Source organism: Osmia lignaria, chromosome 2 (assembly GCF_051020975.1).
Source record: "Osmia lignaria lignaria isolate PbOS001 chromosome 2, iyOsmLign1, whole genome shotgun sequence".
NCBI classification, from domain to species: domain Eukaryota; kingdom Metazoa; phylum Arthropoda; class Insecta; order Hymenoptera; family Megachilidae; genus Osmia; species Osmia lignaria.
The window spans coordinates 1,978,661-2,002,092 of record NC_135033.1 but is presented as its reverse complement, the minus strand read 5'-3'; the positions used below and the strand labels follow the sequence as shown (position 1 = coordinate 2,002,092).

Here is a 23,432-nt window from a genome sequence, read left to right as displayed (position 1 = left end):
AGTGGAAGTGAAACACCGAAAAGTAATTCACGTTTTCCAGACTCAATTTTAATACAAACACATAATAATTATGATATTTACATTCAGGAGAAGTATACCCATTGACGTACAGAGCGCTTTTTAGAAGATATTGTAAAAAAATTTCCTTCTATAACAACATTTATTATAATGTGTCGAGAGTCAAATTGTAAAATCGGGCTGTCTACGTCGTTGTATAATTTTACAAAGAATATTTTTAAAAAAGAATCATGAGAAAGTATTGCCTTTTCACCTCAAAATCTTTGAACTACGAAATCGTAGAACTTCAACCCTTTTTATATTAATATGGCAGTTTGATTATCATGCTCTGCTTATCTCTTCATGTAGGAGGAACAAGGATAGTCTAAGGCTTCTCAAGCTGGCAGTCCCATTTGAAGTTGGAAAGGAAGACCAATAACGTCGTGAAAACGTTACGAAGTAGTGTGGAATATTACATGTTTTTCATTTATGTCCAATGCAATAGCAATGTGACAGTGAATAAAAATGTTTATTTACCTGAAAGAAAATTCTGTGAAAGATGGTAGTGACTGTGTGGTTGAGTGGATTCAATGATCTTGTCTGGAGATCAGCTGATCGTAATTCGTTCCCTCCTCGAATGTTTAGGATGGACACAGTGACCTAGGTAGGAATTATCTGTTTTCAGCAATAGCAGGTTAATTTAGGAACGAATGGGTAAGTTTCATTTAAATCGTTTTTAAATTTTTATTAATTGTTCCATTTCAAACATTTTTATTTGTTGTTTAGAATATTTAGAATTTCCTTTTTTACATAATAACAGGCTACAAGAGATTAGGTTCCGTATTCATTCTAAACAACGACTAAAAATGTGTGACTAATACTAATTAAACGATAAAACTTTTTTCTTTTTAACTTTTTCTTAATGAAACTTTTACTAACGCATTTGTGAGATTTTTCTGATTAAAATGACACCAAACATGATATAGTTTGAATTATATTTATAAACAATAGTAATAGAATAAACAACATAGAATTGACACCACGACTGAATATAAATGATGTCGGCTGAATACAAAAGATGTGTACGGACACAGAATCGGCATGTCGGCTGAATACAAAACATGTGTACGAACACAGAATCGGCATGTCGGCTGAATACAAAACATGTGTACGGACGCAGAATCGATACCTCGCTTGGATAAATGCAACATTAAATGCCCAGAATCGACACCTCGCTTGGATAAATGCAACATTAAATGCCCAGAATCGGCACCTTGTCTGGATAAATGAAACCTTTGAAACCAGAGCCGACACCGCGACTGGTTTTGATTTCGATCTCTGTTGCTTTTCGCCAACCTTTAACATCAATTTTAGCAAGTAATTATAATTGAAATTATATCGTGTTTGATATCATTTTAATCAGAAAAATTTCACCAATGCGTTAGTAAAAGTTTCAATAAAAAGAAGTCAAAAATAAAAAAGTTTTATAGTTGAATTAGTATTCGTCACACCGATACGTTTCGGCTCTTTCCTTTCATCATCGGATCTCTCTCTTTCCGCCACTGTCTGTCCCTTTCTACGTTCACGCTTGGCTGGTCGTCGCGTGTAACCCGAGATTCGACACCTCGCTTGGATAAATGCAACCACTGGGTCCCAATCTTGGTTGCATTTATCCAGGTTTTACTGTATTCAAAAATGTCCCTAAGTAACGAAGTTGATACAAACCTCGATTCCGCAATGAATATATCCTTAAACCATTTGATAAAACTGTTACCGAGGGAATTCGATGGTGACAGAACAAAACTACGTTCGTTCATTAAACAGGTAGACTCTGTTTTTGAATTAGCTAGTCCTTCGCAAAAACCGGTTCTATTATTATTCGTAAAAAATAAAGTAGAGGGTAAAGCCCGAGACCAGATTGATATTCATTGTAATCTCACCACTTGGGAGGAAGTCTCTGAATTATTGCTAAACTTATATCAGGATAAAAAATCTCTAGATCAACTCATGGAAGAATTAAATTCAATTCAACAAAATCGCAATGAAAACGTTTCACAATTTTATGAAAGATTAGAAGAATTCCAATCAAGAATTCTAGGAACTATTCACTCAACAGACTGTGAGGATAATACATTGGCAGGGCGCGTAGCAATGATAAACGAAATGACTCTCAGTCGTTTCGTGTTTCATTTGCACCCACAAATATCCCAAATGTTGAGATATCGCGATTTCCCAAATATTAACAGCGCTCTCACGGCAGCTATGGCCGAGGAGAAAGCTTTGCGTCTGAGATACAATAACTTTCAGCATTGTAGAATTTGTAACAAGTCAAATCACAGCATTAATGACTGCTATTTAGGGAAACAAAGATCATCTCCTAGTAGAGCAATCAATTTTAATCAATCGAGTCAAAACAATGCATTAAATAATATAAAACAGTGTAGATATTGTAAAAATTTTGGTCACAATATAGAAGAATGTAGGAAACGGGAGTATAATAATTCTAGACAAAATAACGGACTCTATCGCCAGTCAAACTCCAACAATTCGCAAATAAATCGACAGCAACCAAATCCTAACAATTTTCGCACATATCGACAGAATCCAAATTCCTTTAATAATCATTCTCAAAATCCACGAGATATTAGATATCAAGAACAGAACCAATTCCTCCTAATGAGGTTACGCCATATAATACCATCTCAAAAGATCCTCAAACTGGAAATTTTCGTCAGGTCCAATAACCACCAGAACCCCCGAATCCATTGGAAGAAGCAACGAAGGAATTCAATCTCATGAGTACACGATAAACTCTTCAAATTCATTTTTACCTAATAACGATCAACTAGCTGTACTCTTCGAGTCAGACAATTCTAACAGCACTGATAAAATTTTAAAATTTCTTGTTGACACGGGTGCTTCCATTTCTTTAGTTAAAGCGCATATCCGAGTATGAAGTTAATGATCGTAACTCCACAGTATTAAATGGGATCGCACCGAACGTTTCTATTCAAACTCTAGGAGAAACCGAACTCCCTTTAAATGTCAATGATCGGAAAATTTATGGAAAATTCCAAGTAGTTAACTCTCCCAGCAATATTCCCTTTGATGGCTTGGTAGACCATGACTTCTTAAAAGCTCATAAGGCAACAATCGATTATACAAAAATGACCATGTCGCTAGGAAATATACCATTCCCTATCCCTTTATGTCAAAATACTCTTCAGAAATCCGTTGATATAATTTTAATGCTCGAACCGAAACAGTAATTCCAATTAGAATATCAAATTCCCAGCATATGCAAATAGGGACAATAACGGCACGAAAGTTAAATAGCGATAACTCTCTTCTAATACCTCATTCAATTGTCCGAGTACGTGATGACGGAACAGCTTTGACAACAATCATTAATACTTCTTCTAAAGCACAAACAATCGAGATGCCTGAATTTTCAATTGAATCAATCCCCAATTATTCATATATTTATAGTCTAGCCGCAAATCAAGAACCAAACTCCACAGAAACTAGATTACGAATATTAAACAAAAATCTACGACTGGATCATTTGAATTGGGAAGAAACCCAATCTATTAGAGAAATTTGTACAGAATTTCATGATATATTTCATTTACCGACAGATATATTGACCCGAGCAACAGTAGATTCTCACACTATTCCTACAACCGATGAAATACCTGTACATGCAAAAATGTATCGTTATCCTCAAATTCATAAGAGTGAAGTAGATAAACAAATTGAGAAAATGTTGGATCACGGTATTATTAAACCATCTACCAATCCATGGTCCAGCCCACTCTGGGTTGTACCGAAAAAATTAGATTCAACCGGCGAAAGGAAATGGCGTATTGTAATCGATTATAGGAAGCTAAATGAAAAAACGATAGGAGACGCCTATCCTTTACCAAATATCGAGGACATTCTTGATCAGTTAGGACATGCACAGTATTTTAGCGTTCTAGATTTATCTAATGGGTTTCATCAGATTCCGATAGACACTAAGGATAGCCCAAAAACAGCATTTTCTACACCAAACGGGCACTATGAGTTTACTCGAATGCCCTTCGGTCTTAAGAATGCCCCAGCTCACTTTCAAAGAGTTATGAATAATGTTTTAACCGGATTAAATAGTACACAGTGTTTCGTATATACAGGGTGTCCCGTAACGCATTTTCACCCTCTCAGGTGGTGGTAGGTGGGGTGATTCTGAACAACTTTTTCCTTTGCGAAAAAGTGGTTTGAAGCTTCCTTTTTGAATTATTAAGCAAAAACACTGATCAATCCGAGCGCGTACAGCGCGCGGGCTCAAGGACGGCAGCGTCGGCTACGACAGCGGGGCTTGACATAGGTCGCGAACAAATGGCTCGGCGCCTCGTTAGCATAGCACAATAAAAAAATTGAAGTAGTTAAACATTTTTTGTTGTTGTTGAAAAGGAATACGGAATCTAATCTCTTGTCGCCTGTTATTATGTAAAAAAGGAAATTTTAAACATTCTAAATAAAAAATAAAAATGTTTGAAATGAAATAATGAATACAAATTTTAAAACAATTTCAATGAAACTTACTGTTAGATTATGGGGATTATTATAATAAAATACACAGTATATTTCAACACAAAATACTTTATTTTAAGGCTAGGAAGGACGTCTTCTCTCTATGACGTTTTGACACGAAGTGGCTAGAAAGCCCGTAAGGACAAAGCTAAAAGTCTGTTGCCCACTTAAAGATTCTATAAAGACCAAGACTGCATTCAGTCTGTTACCAAGGCCCTCAGGTATAAACAGTCCCAGGTCTATGAGTCCGTTGACGTCTGGTCCATAAACAAAACATTAAAGCACGCAGTGCTTCTCAAATATACTAAATTTATTTTTGCTTACTTGCTGACGCATTGTAAGTAATCCAACACTTACCCATTCGTTCGTAAATTTACCTGCTATGCTGAAAGCAGATAATTCCTACCTGGATCTATCCTGGGTTATTATGTCGTTCTTCATCACTTGACGAAGAAACACGTGTGCGGAACAGCTGATTTGATGGTCGGGCTAGTGAACTCGCCTCGTTTATTGCACTTAGGTATTGCACTTATGTAGCCCTTTTCGGGGTCAAACATTTTTATTTTTTATTTAGAATGTTTAAAATTTCCTTGTTTACATAATAACAGGCGACAAGAGATTAGATTCCGTATTCCTTTTCAACAACAACAAAAAATGTTTAACTACTTCAATTTTTTTATTGTGCTATGCTAACGAGGCGCCGAGCCATTTGTTCGCGACCTACGTCAAGCCCCGCTGTCGTAGCCGACGCTCCCGTCCCTGAGCCCGCGCGCTATACGCGCTCGGATTGGTCAGTGTTTTTGTTTAATAATTCAAAAAAGAAGCTTCAAACCACTTTTTCGCAAAGGAAAAAGTTGTTCAGAATCACCCCACCTACCACCACCTGAGAGGGTGAAAATGCGTTACGGGACACCCTGTATAGATGATTTTGTTATTTATGGATCTAATTTGTACGATCACAATCGCAAGCTGATAAACGTATTCCTTAGACTCCGAGAGAATAATTTAAAACTACAACCAAGTAAATGCGAATTCCTAAAAAGGTCGTGCGAATATCTAGGTCACTTAATTTCTGATAAAGGTGTGCAGCCAAATCCAAAGAAAGTAGATAGTCTCCAAAAAATTTCAAAACCGCGAAACCAAAAAGAAGTTAAAATGTTCCTGGGCTTGGTAGGGTATTATAGAAAATTTATTCTTTTCGCTACATTAGCAAAACCCCTAACTCAATTACTAAAAAAGAACGTGCCATTCGTTTGGACGGAAGAACAACAAAAATCGTTTGAAACATTAAAAGAAAAATTAACCTGTAAACCGATTTTACAATATCCCGATTTTTCTAAACAATTCATTCTTTGTACAGATGTATCCAATGTCGGTATAGGTGCTGTACTTTCCCAAATTAATAACGGTCAAGATCTTCCAATCGCTTATTATTCTTGAACTCTAAACGATTCAGAACGCAATTATTCGACTACGGAAAAAGAGCTTCTAGCGATTGTCAACTCTGTAGAACATTTTCGACCCTATTTGTTCGGTAGAGAATTCACTATTTACACTGATCATCGGCCACTCCAGTGGCTTTTCAACTGTAAGAACCCATCATCAAGATTAGTCAGATGGCGACTTAGATTAGAAGAATATCAATATGTGATAAAACATAAACCGGGCACCGCTAACGCAAACGCAGACGCTCTCTCTCGACTCATCACTCAAAGTTCAATAAATATGAACACACAGCAAACTCCATCCTACAATGATTTTATCAAATATCACTATACCAATCAAAATCCAGTATCCTATGAAATGGTGGGAGGAACTCTATCATCGCTTACTGATCCTATAGTAGTGTTTTGGTCTCAAGATCTCGATGAAAACAATCAATATTTAAACTACATACAGGCAAAATTTAACATAGAAAACCTCAAACCAGAATTACATGGATTATCTAAAGTTCAGAATAAAAAGCAAACTCTCTATCTTTTATATCCTCTAAATTCACCTTTTTATAGATTAGAGTACAAAAATATATTTGAATGCCTTCTGAAATTAAAATTGTTAATGAAAGCTCAGAAATTCATTTTTATTCCTCCTAATCATAAGAAATATAGTAATATCAAGTTAGATCAATTAAGCGAGATGTTAAAATTCCTATTTCCCAACAACGAAATCAAATTGTTTCACTCTGAGAAAATGAATCCACAAACGCCAGAAGAAATACAAAACATCCTGAAAGAAAATCACGATAGTAAGTTATCAGGGCACTACGGTTTCAATAAAACTTATGCAAAAGTTAAAGAACAATACTTCTGGCCATCTATGAAGCCAGACATAAGAAAGTATATTCAGTCATGTCACTCATGTCAAATGAACAAAACAAATTTCAAACCTATTAAACAGCCTATGGAAATAACTACTACAGCCGAGAAGCCTTTTGAAAAACTAGCCATAGATATTGTAGGACCATTACCACTCACGGTAAAGCGGGAACAGATTTATCCTTACTGCACAAGACGATCTGACAAAATTTTGTTTTGCCAAACCTATCCCAAATCATGAATCTCTAACTATTGCAAAATCATTGATCGAAATATTCACCCAATTTGGAATACCAAAAACCTTTTTGACAGACCAGGGCCCAGACTTTATGTCCGAATTAATAAAAGACTTAGGAAACTTATTAAAAACAAAGCACATCTGCACCAGTCCATATCATCCTCAAACCAATGGAGGGTTAGAAAGATATCATTTAACGTTGAAAGATTATTTAAAGCATTATATAAAAGCCAATCAAACGGACTGGGACGAATATATTCCATTTGCAACCTTTAGTTATAATACCTCAACTCACAGATCCACTAATCTAACACCATATGAACTTCTCTTTGGACGAAAAGCCTATTTACCCTCTTCCATACTGAAGGAACCAGAATTCCATTATACTTACGACGATTACATCCGTTCATTACAAAATAGATTAAACACGTCTTTTAAAACAGCGAGAGAAAATCTAATAAACTCCAAAAATAAGAGTAAGGAATATTATGATAGGAAAATTAATCCGACGCGATTTAAAGTTAATGATCTCGTATGTATATACAAAAAACAAACCAAGGTAGGCCTTAGTAAAAAATTGTCGCCCAATTTCAAGGGTCCATTCAAAGTCACACAAGTACATCCTAATAACACGGTAGAACTTCAAATAGGAAAAAAAAGGACCACTTATCATTCTAATCTTCTTAAACGTTATGTTCCAGATGATTCCGACAATCCTATTGCTATTCCTTCTAGTTCCTAATACCATCTTCGAGTTACCATATTCCAATACACCACCGACACAAGTGGAATTTTTTATAGAAAGTTAGGAGAAGCAAAAATTTCGAATACCGAGTTACACCTCATAACATATGCTAATCTAACTTATCTATCTCAGGCGAAAGCTCTCTTAAATTCTCATTTTATTAAATCACGGGAGATCTGTAACTTGTTAAAAGAAGTCGTAATATCTAAACAACAAAAATCTTATTGTGAAGAAACCCTACAGTCTGTTCAAAGTGAATTACAAAACATAAATAACAAGGAAAAAATACTTAATGGATTAATAGGGCACGACGTAAAGCAACGTAGACGACGCGGTTTAATTAATGGAACTTCTTATGTTTTAAATTGGCTAATTGGCACCCCGGATGCCGACGATGCCAGATACTATTCCGATAGCATTGAAGCCTTACTAAATGATAATAAGCAAACTCAAACTCTATTAAAGTCTCAGATACAGATAGTTTCTAGTACTATAAAAAATTTTAATAATTCAATTCAGTCTTTAAAACTTACGGAAGAGACCCTGAACAACAATATGAAAATAATTAATAAATATATGTCAGAAACAGATAACTATATTATAAACCTCTCGTTAGAAACAACTATCATGGAACAAGTGGCTACTTTACTCTCTTTATGCATTCAAGTCTCGGACTATTTTGATAAAAATATAGAATCCATCAATTTAGGAAATCATAACATAATTTCCCCGTTCTTAATAACTCCAAAAGATCTTTGCGAAGAGCTAATTAATTACAAAGATGATTTCGAATTAATGATCACACCGACCTACAAAAAAACTTACCTAAGATATACAAATTAATGAAACTTCAAAGCATTACAATAAACGAACTCGTAGTATTTGTTATAAAATTACCACTTGTGAAAAGAACAAATTTCGATCTATACAACCTAATCCCGTTACCCATTCAGCATCAAAATACCTCTATCTTTTCATTTATTACACCTCAAAACCCGTATCTACTCCTATCCCAGCAAAAATCCAACTTCGCCGTCATGTCGGACTTGAGGAATTGCGTTGAGTATCTGGAAGGGAAGTATGTATGCACCAACGTAAATACGGCCAGAACTACCGAAGAATCCACCTGCGAGGTACTGCTGCTATCACCGCATGTAAAGCAAATACCGCAAGACTGCTCAACGAAGACAATAAACGCTGAAATGGAGATATGGACCTACATCGGAAGCAATCAGTGGTTGTATATCCTGCAGAAGCCGACTACATTGACAATCATCTGTGGGGAGAACAACAACGATCACATGGAAGACATTGTTTTACAAAAAACTAGCATGATACAATTACACAGTGGTTGCAAGGGATACACCATGCTATACTCGTTGGAACCCACAAATTACGTAAACAAAAATATCAGTCACTACGTCCCCCGAATCAACCTAACTGAAGACGATTGTTGTATTTTGGCATCAAATTATTTACATCATAAAACGATATCATCCCTAAAACCCATAAGACTCACAAATATCGACCTAAACGATTTAAAATTCAATACCAAAAAACTTAATGAACTCGATGAACTACTAACTCATCATATGAAGGAACCATTTATCGTCACCCACACGAATTGGTACACGATAACCCTAGGAATAATAGGTGCCGTTCTAATCCTCATCGTTTGCGGAAACTGCTGTCGCTGGATTGGTTGCTGGAACCTCCTCAAACGTCTCTGTTGCTTCACCAGGAGCCCCAGAACAGGCGAAATCGTACCACCAATAATCAAAAACTTTGTTCACTGCAATTTCGACTCGAGCAATCATAGTGAACACAGAGACCATTCTAATGATATGGTCCTGTTTGAAAGGCGCGGAAGGGAACAAGGTCCTTCAGAACAAACAACATCCACTGGCATTACTGAAGAAAGAATCATGGATCAGCATCAACCTAGAGCGAACACTTACAACCTCAGATCCAAGTCTGGATCAAGAACGCGGAAAAGTTCAACCCCTCTATAATTGTAAAACCCTAATAATTATCATTAGTCATTTATAATTGTTAGACAAACCCATTAGTCTAGTATATATATATGTATATATATTTAATCACATTTATTAGTATACTCGATTCTTATTTAACTCCTCTATAATTGTAAACCCCCAATAATTATCATTAGCTATTTATAATTGTTAGAAAAACCCATTAGTTTAGTATTACCATATTATATCACATTTATCAGTAAACTACATTTAATTTAGGTATAAAATTGAATTATGTATAACTAGTATAAGATACAATATCGAAATGTAATAATTTTTTTCAAATTGCTAAAGCACTCCTAAAAATTTTTAATTTTTCGGACTAAAAGGGGGGAGGTGTTGTATGACCAATTCACCGCCAACAAAGATATCCTAACCCAAACATATCCTAGTCATAGTTCCAGCTCATCTAGCCTCCTGCACTTAGTTAGTCATCCTATTCCTTCCTTACTCATCTAGCTTCTTCTCCCCAGTTATTCATCCTGCCCCTTGTACCTTGACCATCCGCTGACCCCCAGTTACCTTCGCTTACCATATATATAGATGTTCCCCAAAACGTCTCGAGAGATTTTTCTGTAGTCAGTACTAGCGTGCGCTTCTTGCCGTTCATTCAATAAACGTCTTGGTTTTAAAAGTGTTGTACTCGATTCCCCAACCCGGAATTCAACACCTATATATTAAAAAATTATGTACTAATAATATTATATTTACTTATATTATAATTAGGGTATGGGTAGAATGTACAACAAAGAAACCATAGTATTTTTTTTTTTTTTATTTATTTAAAAATGATAGTAGGATTGTTTTTGACTTAAACACCCCATTTTCCTCCGCCTCTTCCTCTACCCCCTCCTCTTGCCCCTCGACTATATTTAAGTCGCTCGACTTCCTTTTTCAGCTCTGCATTCTGTAAGATAGAACATAAACATAATTATTGTAGTATAATCATATGGATGTTGATTCCACGCTGAGAAATCGCAATTATATGTATATACTTACTTGTTTCTTATATGTTGCAAGTAATTGAATTAATTGCTTGTTGATTTCCTCATTTGGTTTCTCATTGCTTTCCATTCTCCCCTGATTTATTTGTTCCTACACTTGAAAATTTATAATATGTATTTTTATCGTTTTAAAAAATTACAATTTGTTGAAATCATTAAAAAAAATAGAGAATGGTAATTTTTCAACTGAAATGACTTTCGTAGATTCAGATAAGTTGTGTGTATGCTAAAAATTTCATCTATATCTGTGAACGCATTTAAAAGTTATAAATAATTAAAATTTCCGAAAATCGCGACTTTTCATATAAGAACATAAGTAATCGCAGTTCACACTGTTGGTATGATATGTTTTAATGTTTCATGTTACTCCTCAATATCTTACATAATCTATGTTCATAATTAGATGCCGTCTCTCGACTTCCGTTTACTTCACTTCCTGTATTAGCAACCGCCATGTGCACACGCTACCTTTGTGTGATTTTATATTAAAGTATTTTTCATCATTCAATCTCAATTCATTCACTCATTTAACCACATTCAAAACAGGTTATGGGCCCAGGCAACGTATAATTAAATATATACAAACATATATTTTTTCTTTTATTCCTTTTCGTTTGAAAGTTTCCAAGCCCACGTGCAATAGTGAAAGATAACCTTCAAACATGGACACTGAAGCCGTAAAAATTACAAAGCTACAAAATGCTCAAAATTGGGCTCAGTGGAAATTTCAAGTCTCGGTTTTGCTCAAAGATAAAGACTCTTGGTCAGTGACTCAAGGTGATGTTGCAAAACCTGAAGTGCCTGAACAGGATGCTTCTGAACGCCAGCGAGGCGCGTTATTAGAATGGACTAGAAAGGATAACGCCGCACAACGAATAATCGCAACTACTGTAGCGGATTCGCAGCTTGTACACATCATGAATTGCCATAGTGCCAAGGACATGTGGTCAGCGCTGTGCAATCTGTATGAGCAGAAATCAGAGACGTCCATACATATGCGGCAACAACGATGGTATCAGGTTCACAAGGACCCTAAGGACAATATGGCCTCTCATATAGCCAAGCTGAAAGACCTTGTTTTTCGTCTGCAGACTCTGGGTGAATCTATCGCAGACTCCATGGTCATGACTAAAATTCTCATGACCTTACCAGCGACGTATGGCCATTTCGTCACTGCTTGGCAATCAACTCCTGCAGGTGAGCGCACTTTAGATAATTTAATAGAAAGACTTATCGCTGAAGAAACTAGAAGTACAGTTCAAGAAAAGGATGATGATGAGGCCTTTTCAGCCACTAAACTGACGCATAAGTCAAAAAATAAAAATGAGAATGCCCACAATAAGGAGGGCACTTCTGGTAGAGTTATTTCCAGTTACTGCCACAAATGCAAAAGGTCTGGGCATTGGACACGAGACTGCTATTCAAATAAAACTAGACCGAACACAAATAAAAACACCTCTGACAAAAAACCTAAAGGGCAGGCTTTGATAGCACAAGCGATGCTGTACTCAAGTGTTGAGTCTGGTGGAGGCACGTGTGTTTGGTATTTGGACTCTGGAGCTACGCACCACATGTCTAATCAAAAACAATGGTTTATAAATCTCAAGTATTTTGAAGAGCCTCAGCCAGTTTATGTGGGCAAGAAAGATGAGTTTGTTGAGGCTTTAGGGCAGGGAGATATTAACATTCTAGCTTACGATGGACAAGAATGGTGTGAGAAACATTTGTCAGAGGTCCTATATGTTCCTAATATTAGGCACAATCTGTTCTCGGCAGGGTCTGCACTGGACAAGGGATTACTGCAAATATCAACCTCCGAAGGATGTCACTTTGAGAAGAATGGGACTATCGTTGCAGTGGGAGTGAGAAGAAGCAAGCTTTGTCAAATGAAATTCAAAGTACTCCCCACCTCTGATAATGTTGAGGGAAACGTAGCGGCAGCAAATGATCTCCAGTTGTGGCATGAGAGGTTAGCGCACCAAAATGTCAATTATGTCAAAAAATATTTGCAGAGTGAAGACATTGAAACTCGTGCACGGGACTTTTTCTGTGAGGGCTGTGCCCTTGGAAAGTCTCATAGAAAACCTTTTCCTCCGCACAAGGAAAATGATTATAGACCTCAAAATCCAGGAGAACTAATACACACAGATCTCTGCGGTCCCTTTCAGGAAGAGTCTATAAATGGATCACGTTATTTTTTGTTATTTAAGGATGATTTTTCCCATTTCAAAACTGTCTGGTTTATCAAATCCAAGGATGAAACAGCAGATCGGATAAAAGAGTTTCTTGCCTCAACTCACAACCTCTTTGGAAGAAATATAAGAACTCTGCGAACAGACAATGGGTTGGAGTTTGTAAATGAGAGGGTCCAAAAACTGCTAAAGGATCGGAGCATACAACACACATACAACACACAGTCTATTAAGATGTTCGTGTTTGGAACAGTCGCTTATGTCCACGTGCAAAGGAGAAGCGTCAAAAACTAGACAGCAAGGCGATCAAAGGTGTTCTTGTCGGGTACGGCGATAATATTAAAGGTTACAGAATCTGGTTCCCGGAAACTGATAGGGTTGAAACCAAAAGGGATGTAATCTTCGATGAGCTCGGGAAGCAGGAAGGAATTCAACAGGATGAAGAAGCAACCTTTGACTCCCAACAGTTGTGTCCGGTGGAGACAACCCGTGAGGCCACTTCACATTCGTGTGAGACTTCACGCTGCCAACCGGCAGAGGTGTCGCAGCCCGAACCACAGGAGGAGACATCGGACGATGGCTCGGCTGATGAGGGCCAAGCCATCCCGTCGGCTGTTGATTCTACTGTCGTGGAAGAGCAGGCTGATCAAGCGCACCAGACTCGTCGCGTACTCACAGATCGACAGACCATCAAGAAGCCGAGCAGATATCAAGATGGACTCGCCCCTGACTGTGTTCTGTTTGCTGAGGTCGAAGAACCCCAAAATTATGAAGAAGCCATCACCGGGCCACATGCTCCTGAGTGGAGAACGGCCATGGATGAGGAAATGAATTCACTTTACAAAAACAATACTTGGACCTTAATGAACCCTGTGGCCTCGTCCAAACCAGTCCAAAACCGCTGGGTTTTCAAAATTAAAAGAGATCCCAAAGGAAATATTGAAAGGTACAAAGTCAGACTTGTGGCCAAGGGCTACTAACAAACCCATGGTGTGGATTATCACGAAACTTTCAGCCCAGTCGTAAAGTTCGACTCTATAAGGGTCATTTTGGCTTTGCTGCCAAGGGGATGCGTCTCCAACAATTCGATATTAAAACTACCTTTCTCAACGGCGAACTCGAAGAAACCGTTTATATGAATCAACCTAAGGGCTATGAAGATGGGTGTGCTGCCCTTTGTAAATTAAACAGAAGCCTTTACAGCCTAAAACAGGCCTCAAGGTGTTGGCACGAGCGGTTTGTGAATTTTCTAAACAAGTTCAAACTGAAAGCTACGAAAGCGGATCCCTGCGTTTTCATAGAAGAGACGAACTCGCTAATACTGGCCATTTACATAGATGATGGACTGGTGGCCACATCAGACGACAAGCTTGCAACATCACTGTTGGCTCAGCTAAGAAGTGAGTTTGATGTCACATCCGGCAACCTCAACTCTTTCCTGGGTCTTCAAGTGATAACAAATCCGAATGGCTCCCTCTTCCTCCATCAGTCAAACTACACCACAAGGATTCTAAAACGTTTCAACATGCACGACGCTAATCCTGTCGCCGTTCCTGTGGACAAACATCAGGAAATGAGCATTTCCGTTCATAACAAGGAGAAGCCTGAGACAACCAATGCCCCGTACAGAGAGGCGGTTGGTTCACTAATGTATCTCGCTATACAGGGTGTCCCGTAATGTATTTTCACCCTCTGAGGTGGTGGTAGGTGGGGTGATTCTGAACAACTTTTTCCTTTGCGAAAAAGTGGTTTGAAGCTTCCTTTTTGAATTATTAAGCAAAAACACTGACCAATCTGAGCGCGTATATCGCGCGGGCTCAAGGACGGCAGCGTCGACTACGAAAGCGGGGCTTGACGTAGGTCGCGAACGAACGGCTCGGCACCCCATTGGCATAGCACAATAAAAAAATTGAACTGGTTAAACATTTTTAGTTGTTGTTTAAAATGAATACGGAATCTAATCTCTTGTCGCCTGTCATAATGTAAAAAAGGAAATTCTAAACATTCTAAACAACAAATAAAAACGTTTGAAATGGAATAATTAATAAAAATTTAAAAACAATTTAAATGCAACTTACCCATCCGTTCCTAAATTAACCTGCTATGCTGTGTTACGTATCCATCTCGGAAATTTCCTTATATGGTGTTACAAACCCTTCTCAAAAAATTTCCTTATATGGAATCGGATGTGTGCACCCGACACCAACCGTCTTCTAGAAAATTTGAGACCAACGCAAAGCAAGGGCGCGGTCCTTGCTACGGGTCACGTAGAGTCAGTCCCCACCATTCTTTTACTCTAATTTTTGAGTATAAAAAGGGTGGCGACAAGGGCACCTCGGGTCTAGTTCGTTACACATCAATACGTTCTTTTACGGATAATCTCTGCAACGAGGAAACTCTACGAGATCGCGTATTCAAGTCCCTTTCAAGCACTCACAGTAACTATACAGTACGTTGTCTGCTGTTAAGCATTATTCTAATCGCTGTAGTCCGCCCCCGTTTGCTCGCGTTCGTGAAAACCGAGAAGGATTAGATTCTTGCTTCGCGGAGTCGAAACTAATTTGTATTTATTCAAATCATTTAAAACTTGCAACCTAGAGTTTAATTCATTGAACACCGCGACAATTACACACAACAATTGTAAGGTCCCGGAATAGAGAATAAACTCATATTATTTTAACTTGCATACTATTGTTCAATTATATTTACTATCCAGAAACCCACTAAGGTGTACCTTTACCGCTCGAGGTACATCAATCAAGTTGCGAGACCTAATACTAACGTTTCCTGCGGCTCCCTACGTTAGCCATACGTAGGTTCGTCCGCATATCACACTCCTGAGGCTCTCTACGTTAGCCATACGTAGATTCATCCTCCACTCTTCACCTTTCCTGTGGCTCCCTACGTTAGCCATACGTAGGTTCGTCTCCACGTCTACTTCCTCAGGCTCCCAGTGTTAATAACAACACTGGTCAAGTCATTAACAAATACCATATACCGAAATTAAGCCCCGGCTACGTAGCCGCCCCTCCGGCTCGTAACAGCTGAAAACAGATAATTCTCACTGGGTCAATGTGTCGATCTTGAACATTCGAGGAGGGAACAAATTATGAAGAACAGCTGGGCTATGTGAACCTGGCACCCGACTTTTAAAAAATTAACTTTTTTTTTCATAAACTAGTAGTATACCGTTTGTAGTTGATTGTAGTAAAAATATTTTCGTTTGTAGTTGGATCAATTAATAAATAAACAAAATTGAAAAATTGACCCGCACCCGACATTGAGATATTTCAAATCGGATTTTTCCATGTGATAGAGAATCGTTTGTAGTTGATTGTAATGGAAAAAGTATCGTTTGTAGTTGAATAGTTTAAAAGTTATGAGCAATTGTTTATCCGCGTAAGAGGTAACTTCGTCAATTTTCAAGATTTTTGAAATCCGTCTTTTCCATCTGATTCAGAGTCGTTTGTAGTTGTTTGTAGTGATTTTCCATTCGTTTGTAGTTGAATAGTTTAAAAGTTATAGATGATTGTTTATACCCATGAGCCAACTTCGTCAATTTTTAATCTTTTTCAAATCCGTCTTTTCCATCTGATAGGGAATCTTTTGTAGTTGTTTGTAGTGAAAAATGTTTCGTTTGTAGTTGAATAGTTTAAAAGTTACAGCCGATTGTTGATACTCCGAAGAGGTAACTTTCTCAATTTTTAACATTATTGAAATCCGTTTTTTCCATCTGACAGGGAATCGTTTGTAGTTGTTTGTAGTGAAAAATGTTTCGTTTGTAGTTGAATAGTTTAAAAGTTACAGCCGATTGTTTATCCGCCCAAGAGGTAACTTTTTCAATTTTCAGTATTTTTAAAATCCGTTTTTTCCAACTGGTTCGGAATGGTTTCTAGGTGTTTGCAGTGACTGCATTGGATACTTGGGCATAAAATAAAATATGGATATTATGTTTCTGCAGAAGTGTTCGGGCAGTGGCTTTCATGACTCGTGTCGGACAAAAAGACAAGGGTTGTGTTTTCGATCTTTATTCTCTGAACGTTCTAGTTCGACTGACTGTCGAACGTCTCCACTTGCCTTCCAAAACGTTCGACCAATTCGCTACGCACTACGCACGGCCAATCTACAAAATATACGGCCTGTCGCCGTCAAGAGGCTATGTCTAGGTGACACTCGAGACGTAGCTTATCTCGCCTACACTCGTTCTTTCAAATCATTATGAATTTCCCACTTACCAGTAATTCGTTTAATGATCGCGAAGTAATGAGCATCAATGTAGATAATCGCGGAAACAAATTTATATGTATAATTATCGTAAACCAGCTTTTCTGGTATTTCCTCAACTGTAAATTGTTTTCTGCAATTGGGATAATTCATTCGAGCTGAAAGCAAAGCGTTTCCAAAATCTTCGATGTTAAGCACCATGTGATTGCCTCCTGAATGAATTTTCGTAATATTGGTACTTTTGCATCGTGAACACGTGTTTGTATGACTTGGTTTACAAGCTTCATTTACGGCTTCTTGTAGACCTGCCAGGCCGCATCTATATATAAAGGCTGGGTTAAGATGTAATACCGGCGTAATGATTGACTCTTCTATTAAACAATTAGTGCATCGAACGGTTGTTTCAAGAGACGGCACATCACGAAGAATAAATTTTTCCTGCAGATATGAAATGTTAATCGAGCAATCCATTATTCCATCTTTTATTGTTTTAGTGGCACTTAAGATACGTCCTCGTTCTTTATATAATTTTGTCGACACACCCATCGTTGACAGTGTCTGAATAAATGTAGATATGTAGATGTTACTTTTTGCAAGATACTCGGAATATGTTTGGAAATCATGATAAGCAACTAAAATGCTTTGAATAGTAGAATCGAACGCACATGTGTTGCGTACGCTAACGATCTGTTTACCGATATTTATTGGTTTTAAAGAATTTCCATTTACAAGCATCGGTACCATTGGGGTAAATTTTGGCCGTTTGTGAATAATCTCGATATCAGGACATGCGGTGAGATATTTACCTCGTTTGTTCGCTCTGTCTGATATTTTTGATTTAATTGGATTTGTCATTTTAACAAGACCAAGTCCGCCGATTTATCAATGTGAGACTCGTCACTTATTTCATTTATTACTGACCCGATCGAATTGTCAATAAAATCTTCAGATCCTCGTGTGCTATCGGTGGCTACTTCTTCACGTGAGTTTATTAGCGGAAGATTTCTTTTCTTAGTTTCTTTTTTCGGTACATTCAATAGTTTAGTAATTCCCATCAAAGATCTAAGATGAATAACGAGATATTTGTCTACTCTGATAGCCTTACCCTTTCTAAAAACTTGATGTTTTAGTTCCCGAAAGTATTCTTCGCTTCGAGCCGAACTAGCAACATGTATATCTCTCAACTCTACGAGAGTGGAGTTTTGTTGTTCATTGGGTACCGTTGTCATTACAGCTGTCCATAAAACAAACTGTTTCGATAATTTGAATAAAGAAGAACCAAAATGAGGGCAATGATATGGATTTAATCGACCTTGTTTTAAGTTCTCAATGCTACCTGTTTCGATTTTTTTCATAATTACATTAAGTGCATTGCTCGATAAAGATATCTCGTCAAAAACATCGCAATGTTCCAGCAAATTGGGATCATTGTTTTCGGGATTGTTTGGCATATCGTTAGAAAGATGATAAGATTTCAAACGATTCATAATTCTATTGTGGGCAGCGAAACAATGACTTTCTTTATCCTCAATATTTTCATAAGTCGAAAATGCTACTGATAAAACGTCCGTGCATATTTCAATGAACTCGTCAATCTTTGTGCATATAGTCAAGAAACCAACGCAGCGCAGATAAAAGTCTTTTTTCTCAAGAGATTCATGTTTGAAACAGCTCCAACGGGCAACTAATTTTATCAGATGTGCAATGTCAATGCGAATAAGACATCGAGGATGTTGGACACGCATGGATGATGAGCTGTTATCGAAGACAATTCAGTTCTCGATGTATGTTTTAATATCTCTGTTATTGAATGCTAAAGAAGTTGCATTCAAAAGTGCAGGTGAATAATCTATGATTACTTGTTTCGGAATCGATCCTCCGGAACGCAACCACTCTCGCATCCAATACGTTAATGTGTTGGTATCGTGCTTTTCGGAAATCAACTGAAATAAAGGCAAAATCTTCTGGCGAGAACCACAAACGGCCTGGTAAAGATAAACGACTCGTTTCGAACCGTCGGGTTTTGGAATCTGTTTTACTAGTCCGCCAGTTGCATCGATACTAATACTACCAATATTATCTTCGTTCTGAAATTTTTTATACAGAAACAGCTGTGTAGGACTCCAATACATCACATAAAAATGATCCAGCCCAATCTCATAAATACAACCATTAAATTCTTCACCATACTTCATGTCCCACACTGAAGTAAGAGCCGCTTTAACTTTAAACAATCCCAACTCTTTATCTTGAGTTTCCTGTTTTATTTTACGCGCAACATCTTCCGATGGTAGGTTGGCCGGCGCAACATCTCCAAAATCCATTAATTTATTAGCTTCATTCCGTCGCCAAGCGTAAGTAGATGTACCTTGTAATTCTTTTCCAATGCGCATTCGTCTATCACCACGAACTCGGAATTGCATTCCGAGCAACTACCTTTAATCGACAAGAATATCTCGCCAGGATTTCGATTTATTGCATTTTTTTGCATTTTTAAACGCGAAGGGACAGGGCAAATTGAGATGACTCCATAAAATGTCGTATACCGCGTCAGACCAACCAATAACGAGTACGTCGTATTCGCGATCTTTGTATTTTGCGATATTTAATTTCAAACTATCCCATTCGCTTTTCGACAATGTGATTGATGTCCGCAGAGGTGGTAATACGCAATTTGTTTTACTCATCGACCAATTTAGATCGTTTTTCAAATTGTCTGATACCGTTGTATCGAAACTTTCGTCTTTGGCATATTCGAATGTTTCGATTTTATGTATTTGGTCAAAAACATTATTTCTATTTTTTGACAAATAAAGGTAGATGTAATCCTTTGTCATTGTACCTTTTAATGCATGAACCGCTTTTGTCCAAACGTCATTATCCCATGCTAAAAGTTTACCTTCATTATCAATAAACCAAAGCTCTTTTAGAGCATCATAAATTTAATTGGGCGATTTCGTCGGCAATTTAGGCATTTTTTATTCTTGTTGAAACTGATTGAAATGAGACCCGTTTGTTTGTATTTGCTGAAAGCAGAATTTTTCTATTCGCTCGAAGCAGAATTTGTCGATTCGCTCAAAGCAGAATGTTTGTATTCGCTGAAAGCAGAATTTTTTTATTCGCTCAAAGCAGAATTTGTCGATTCGCTCAAAGCAGAATGTTTGTATTCGCTGAAAGCTGAATTTTTCGATTCGCTCAAAGCAGAATTTTTTTATTCGCTCAAAGCTGAATTACTTTTTCTTATTTGTATAGAAAAATAAATAAATAAATAAAATTGGAATTATTAAATTACTTGTACGTATTATGCACTCTTCAACGGAATATACTGATATTCAATTGAAGAGAGCGTCGCAAAGTATGAATTCCAACTGACTGCTGTTCGCTATTCGTAACTTGGCCGTCGAAAAAAATGTGCGTCGCATTGGTCGTGCCCCGCCTTTCCTCACACGGCTTGCAGCCGCAACGTATTATTGGTCGAAGGAGTTACATCTTCTGACTAGGCTCGCGTAAGATAAAGTGATCGGCGTTGTGTGCGAAGGGTCCCTCCTTTTCTCTGCGCCGGCCAAAAAAATGGTGTGACATTGCTCTACCACCAATTTTCTCGAGCCCAATCATTCACTTGATTAATTGAAATAGATTAATAACAAAACTAATCCGATTAACGTCGTGTTTTCGGTTATTTTAATCAAAAAAATATCACAAATCTGTTGATAAAAGTTTCATAGCAAATAATTATTGAAATAAAAAAAAAATGTTTCACACTTTACAGACCGCTCACATAACTTGTGTTACACTGTACATCAAATTTTGACTTTCTTTTCATTTCGTAACTGTCATTATGAAATTGTTACAGATTTTTGCAACCTGGATACGAATCTGAAATCCGTTTCTCTCTAGGTCGTAGTTTTTGAGAAACGGATTTCAGATTCGTATCTACCTTGCAAAAATGTATAACAATTTCATAGTCGCGGTTACGAAATCATTTGGCTGTGTGACGATTTCTGTAAACGTTATAGAAGGATAACATAATACACATAATTGGCACGCGTTAGGGTCAATGCATTTGGGGCTTTGACCTGCTTTTCAAGGGTATCGAAGGTGTCGATGTCGGAACCCTATGTCTGTCATCGGACTCGGATTCAGCGGTAAGTGATACTCGAACGCGACGAATTCTAACAGTCACGGATGTTTTGTTTATGAATCGGCGATTTATTTCTTTCTTTTGTATTATCTTTTTATAATTATAAGTACAAGTATTTAATTATTTGTGTTTGTTTCTATTGTTTCTTTTATTTAAAATGTGTGTGTTCGCATATGTTCAATTATTTCGTGAATTTATATAAAGTTTTTTTTTTATTAATTCATTAGAAATATTGCCGGCCCCTAGCAAAGTTTCGCTGCGTAGATGTGTGGCCACTGAAGCGTTAATATTTTAAAGCGTTAATAGTATTTTTATAGCTATAAAAAATTTACAATCACAAATTTTCAAGACTATCTATGGGTTTAGTAATCTGAATGGGGCTAGGAAAAATTATTTTATACTTTTTAGTCCGTGTTCAAAACATGGTATTGTGGCGACAATGGGAGTTTCGCGTGGGAAACGAGTGTTTCTGGACAGTGTCTTCGGTCGTTCAGGCCGTCTAGTCGAAGAAACCATAAAGCAATTAAACGGTTTTCTTTTGCAGGCTCAACGATCGCTTGCTGGGCGGTCGAGGAGGTCTCGGTCCCTTTCTGCTTGGAATTTCCTAGAGTCGATATTTTGTCAATACATCATACATATACATATTGCGCTGGAATAAGTTCATTCCCTGTATTCACTAATAATCTTTGATATCCTCTCAAAGAGGACATTCCAGTGATATGCTAGAATTAGGATGGCCCCTCAGAGGGGACAACGGAGTGCAAGTTTCATCGTTGAATTAGGATTGTTTTACAGACATATGTAAATAGAATGGTTTGTTTTCGCTCCGTCCTCTTTTCCACTCCCTGTCCTTTTTTACGTTCGAAGCAGCCGGCAAATTTCAAACAATGTAGGAACTATAAGATATTCGTGCATCCATACGGCGCAACAGCGAAACAATGTACAGTCACTCTCAGTGAAAATTGTCCACCCGCAACGGGGCGTATATTAGTAGAAATCAAACAATAAATACAAATAAAATCCATTGATTGCGCACATTAAATTATTGTACATAAATAACTACATAATATAATCTAAAAGCAAAACATCCATTTTTTTCTAAATTTTACAATGGCGACTAACAATAAGACCTCACTTGTACCCCCGAAGACTTTGATTTACAGCGGGGAACTGCCTTTCGTCACCACTCTTCAGGATCACGTGTACCATCCGAAGCCTGACACTCAGGATGGCACAAATGACCCGGTTGAGAAGAACCAGCAGTCCCCGCCATAAATGTAAACTCTAATGTAAACTCTAATGCAGCCCTAATGTAAACTCTGACAGAAGCGGAAGAGACGCCTAAATCGCATGACGTCTGCAGATATTTGTTAGGATATTTCAAATACTAACAATCTAACAGAAAATCTAATCGTATTACATGATAGACAAACATTTTTGCTAAGTATAACATTAAAGTAAGGTATAATATTATCTTTGTACTTTAAGATTTAAGTCTGATAATTTGGCATGGAAGGAAGGAACATAATCGCAAAACGTACACGACAATCAAGTCGTCAGCATTGAGAAGTATGTACTGCTTCTGTTTGTCGTATACGTTTTGCAATTATGTTTCTTCTTTCTACGCCAAATTATCAGACTCCGAGAGATAAGGGTGTTTGGGCACTCGAGGCAGTCGGATCGATGTTGGCTCATGGGTATAAACAATCATCTATAACTTTTAAACTATTCAACTACGAACGAAAGGAAAATCACTACAAACAACTACAAACGATTCCCTGTCAGATGGAAAAAACGGATTTCAAAAATATTAAAAATTGAGAAAGTTACCTCTTCGGAGTATTAACAATCGGCTGTAGCTTTTAAACTATTCAACTATAAACGAAACATTTTTCACTACAAACAACTACAAACGATTCCCTATCAGATGGAAAAGACGGATTTGAAAAATATTAAAAATTGACGAAGTTG

General features: G+C 37.4%; 2 protein-coding genes across 2 annotated transcripts; both read left to right on the top strand.

The window, feature by feature from the left end:
- Nucleotides 1-1,550: 1,550 nt before the first annotated feature.
- LOC117611022 (uncharacterized) lies at nucleotides 1,551-3,046 on the top strand. Its single transcript, XM_034338912.2, has one exon. The coding sequence runs from the start codon at nucleotides 1,693-1,695 to the stop codon at nucleotides 2,794-2,796; it is 1,104 nt and encodes a 367-aa protein (XP_034194803.2). The 5' UTR covers nucleotides 1,551-1,692; the 3' UTR covers nucleotides 2,797-3,046.
- Nucleotides 3,047-11,566: 8,520 nt separating this feature from the next.
- Nucleotides 11,567-14,774, top strand: LOC143305817 (uncharacterized). Its single transcript, XM_076690888.1, has 3 exons — nucleotides 11,567-12,873; nucleotides 13,350-14,049; nucleotides 14,112-14,774. The coding sequence occupies exons 1-3, from the start codon at nucleotides 11,567-11,569 to the stop codon at nucleotides 14,772-14,774; spliced, it is 2,670 nt and encodes an 889-aa protein (XP_076547003.1).
- Nucleotides 14,775-23,432: the final 8,658 nt, after the last annotated feature.

Bases quoted from the DNA above. Each gene is read 5' to 3' on its own strand.
- LOC143305817 (XM_076690888.1), top strand. From the start codon at position 11,567: ATGGACACTGAAGCCGTAAAAATTACAAAGCTACAAAATGCTCAAAAT. The intron at 12,874-13,349 runs GTTAGCGCACCA...TGTTTGGAACAG, and splicing joins CTCCAGTTGTGGCATGAGAG to TCGCTTATGTCCACGTGCAA. The intron at 14,050-14,111 runs GTCAGACTTGTG...CGAAACTTTCAG, and splicing joins GAAATATTGAAAGGTACAAA to CCCAGTCGTAAAGTTCGACT.
- LOC117611022 (XM_034338912.2), top strand. From the start codon at position 1,693: ATGTCCCTAAGTAACGAAGTTGATACAAACCTCGATTCCGCAATGAAT.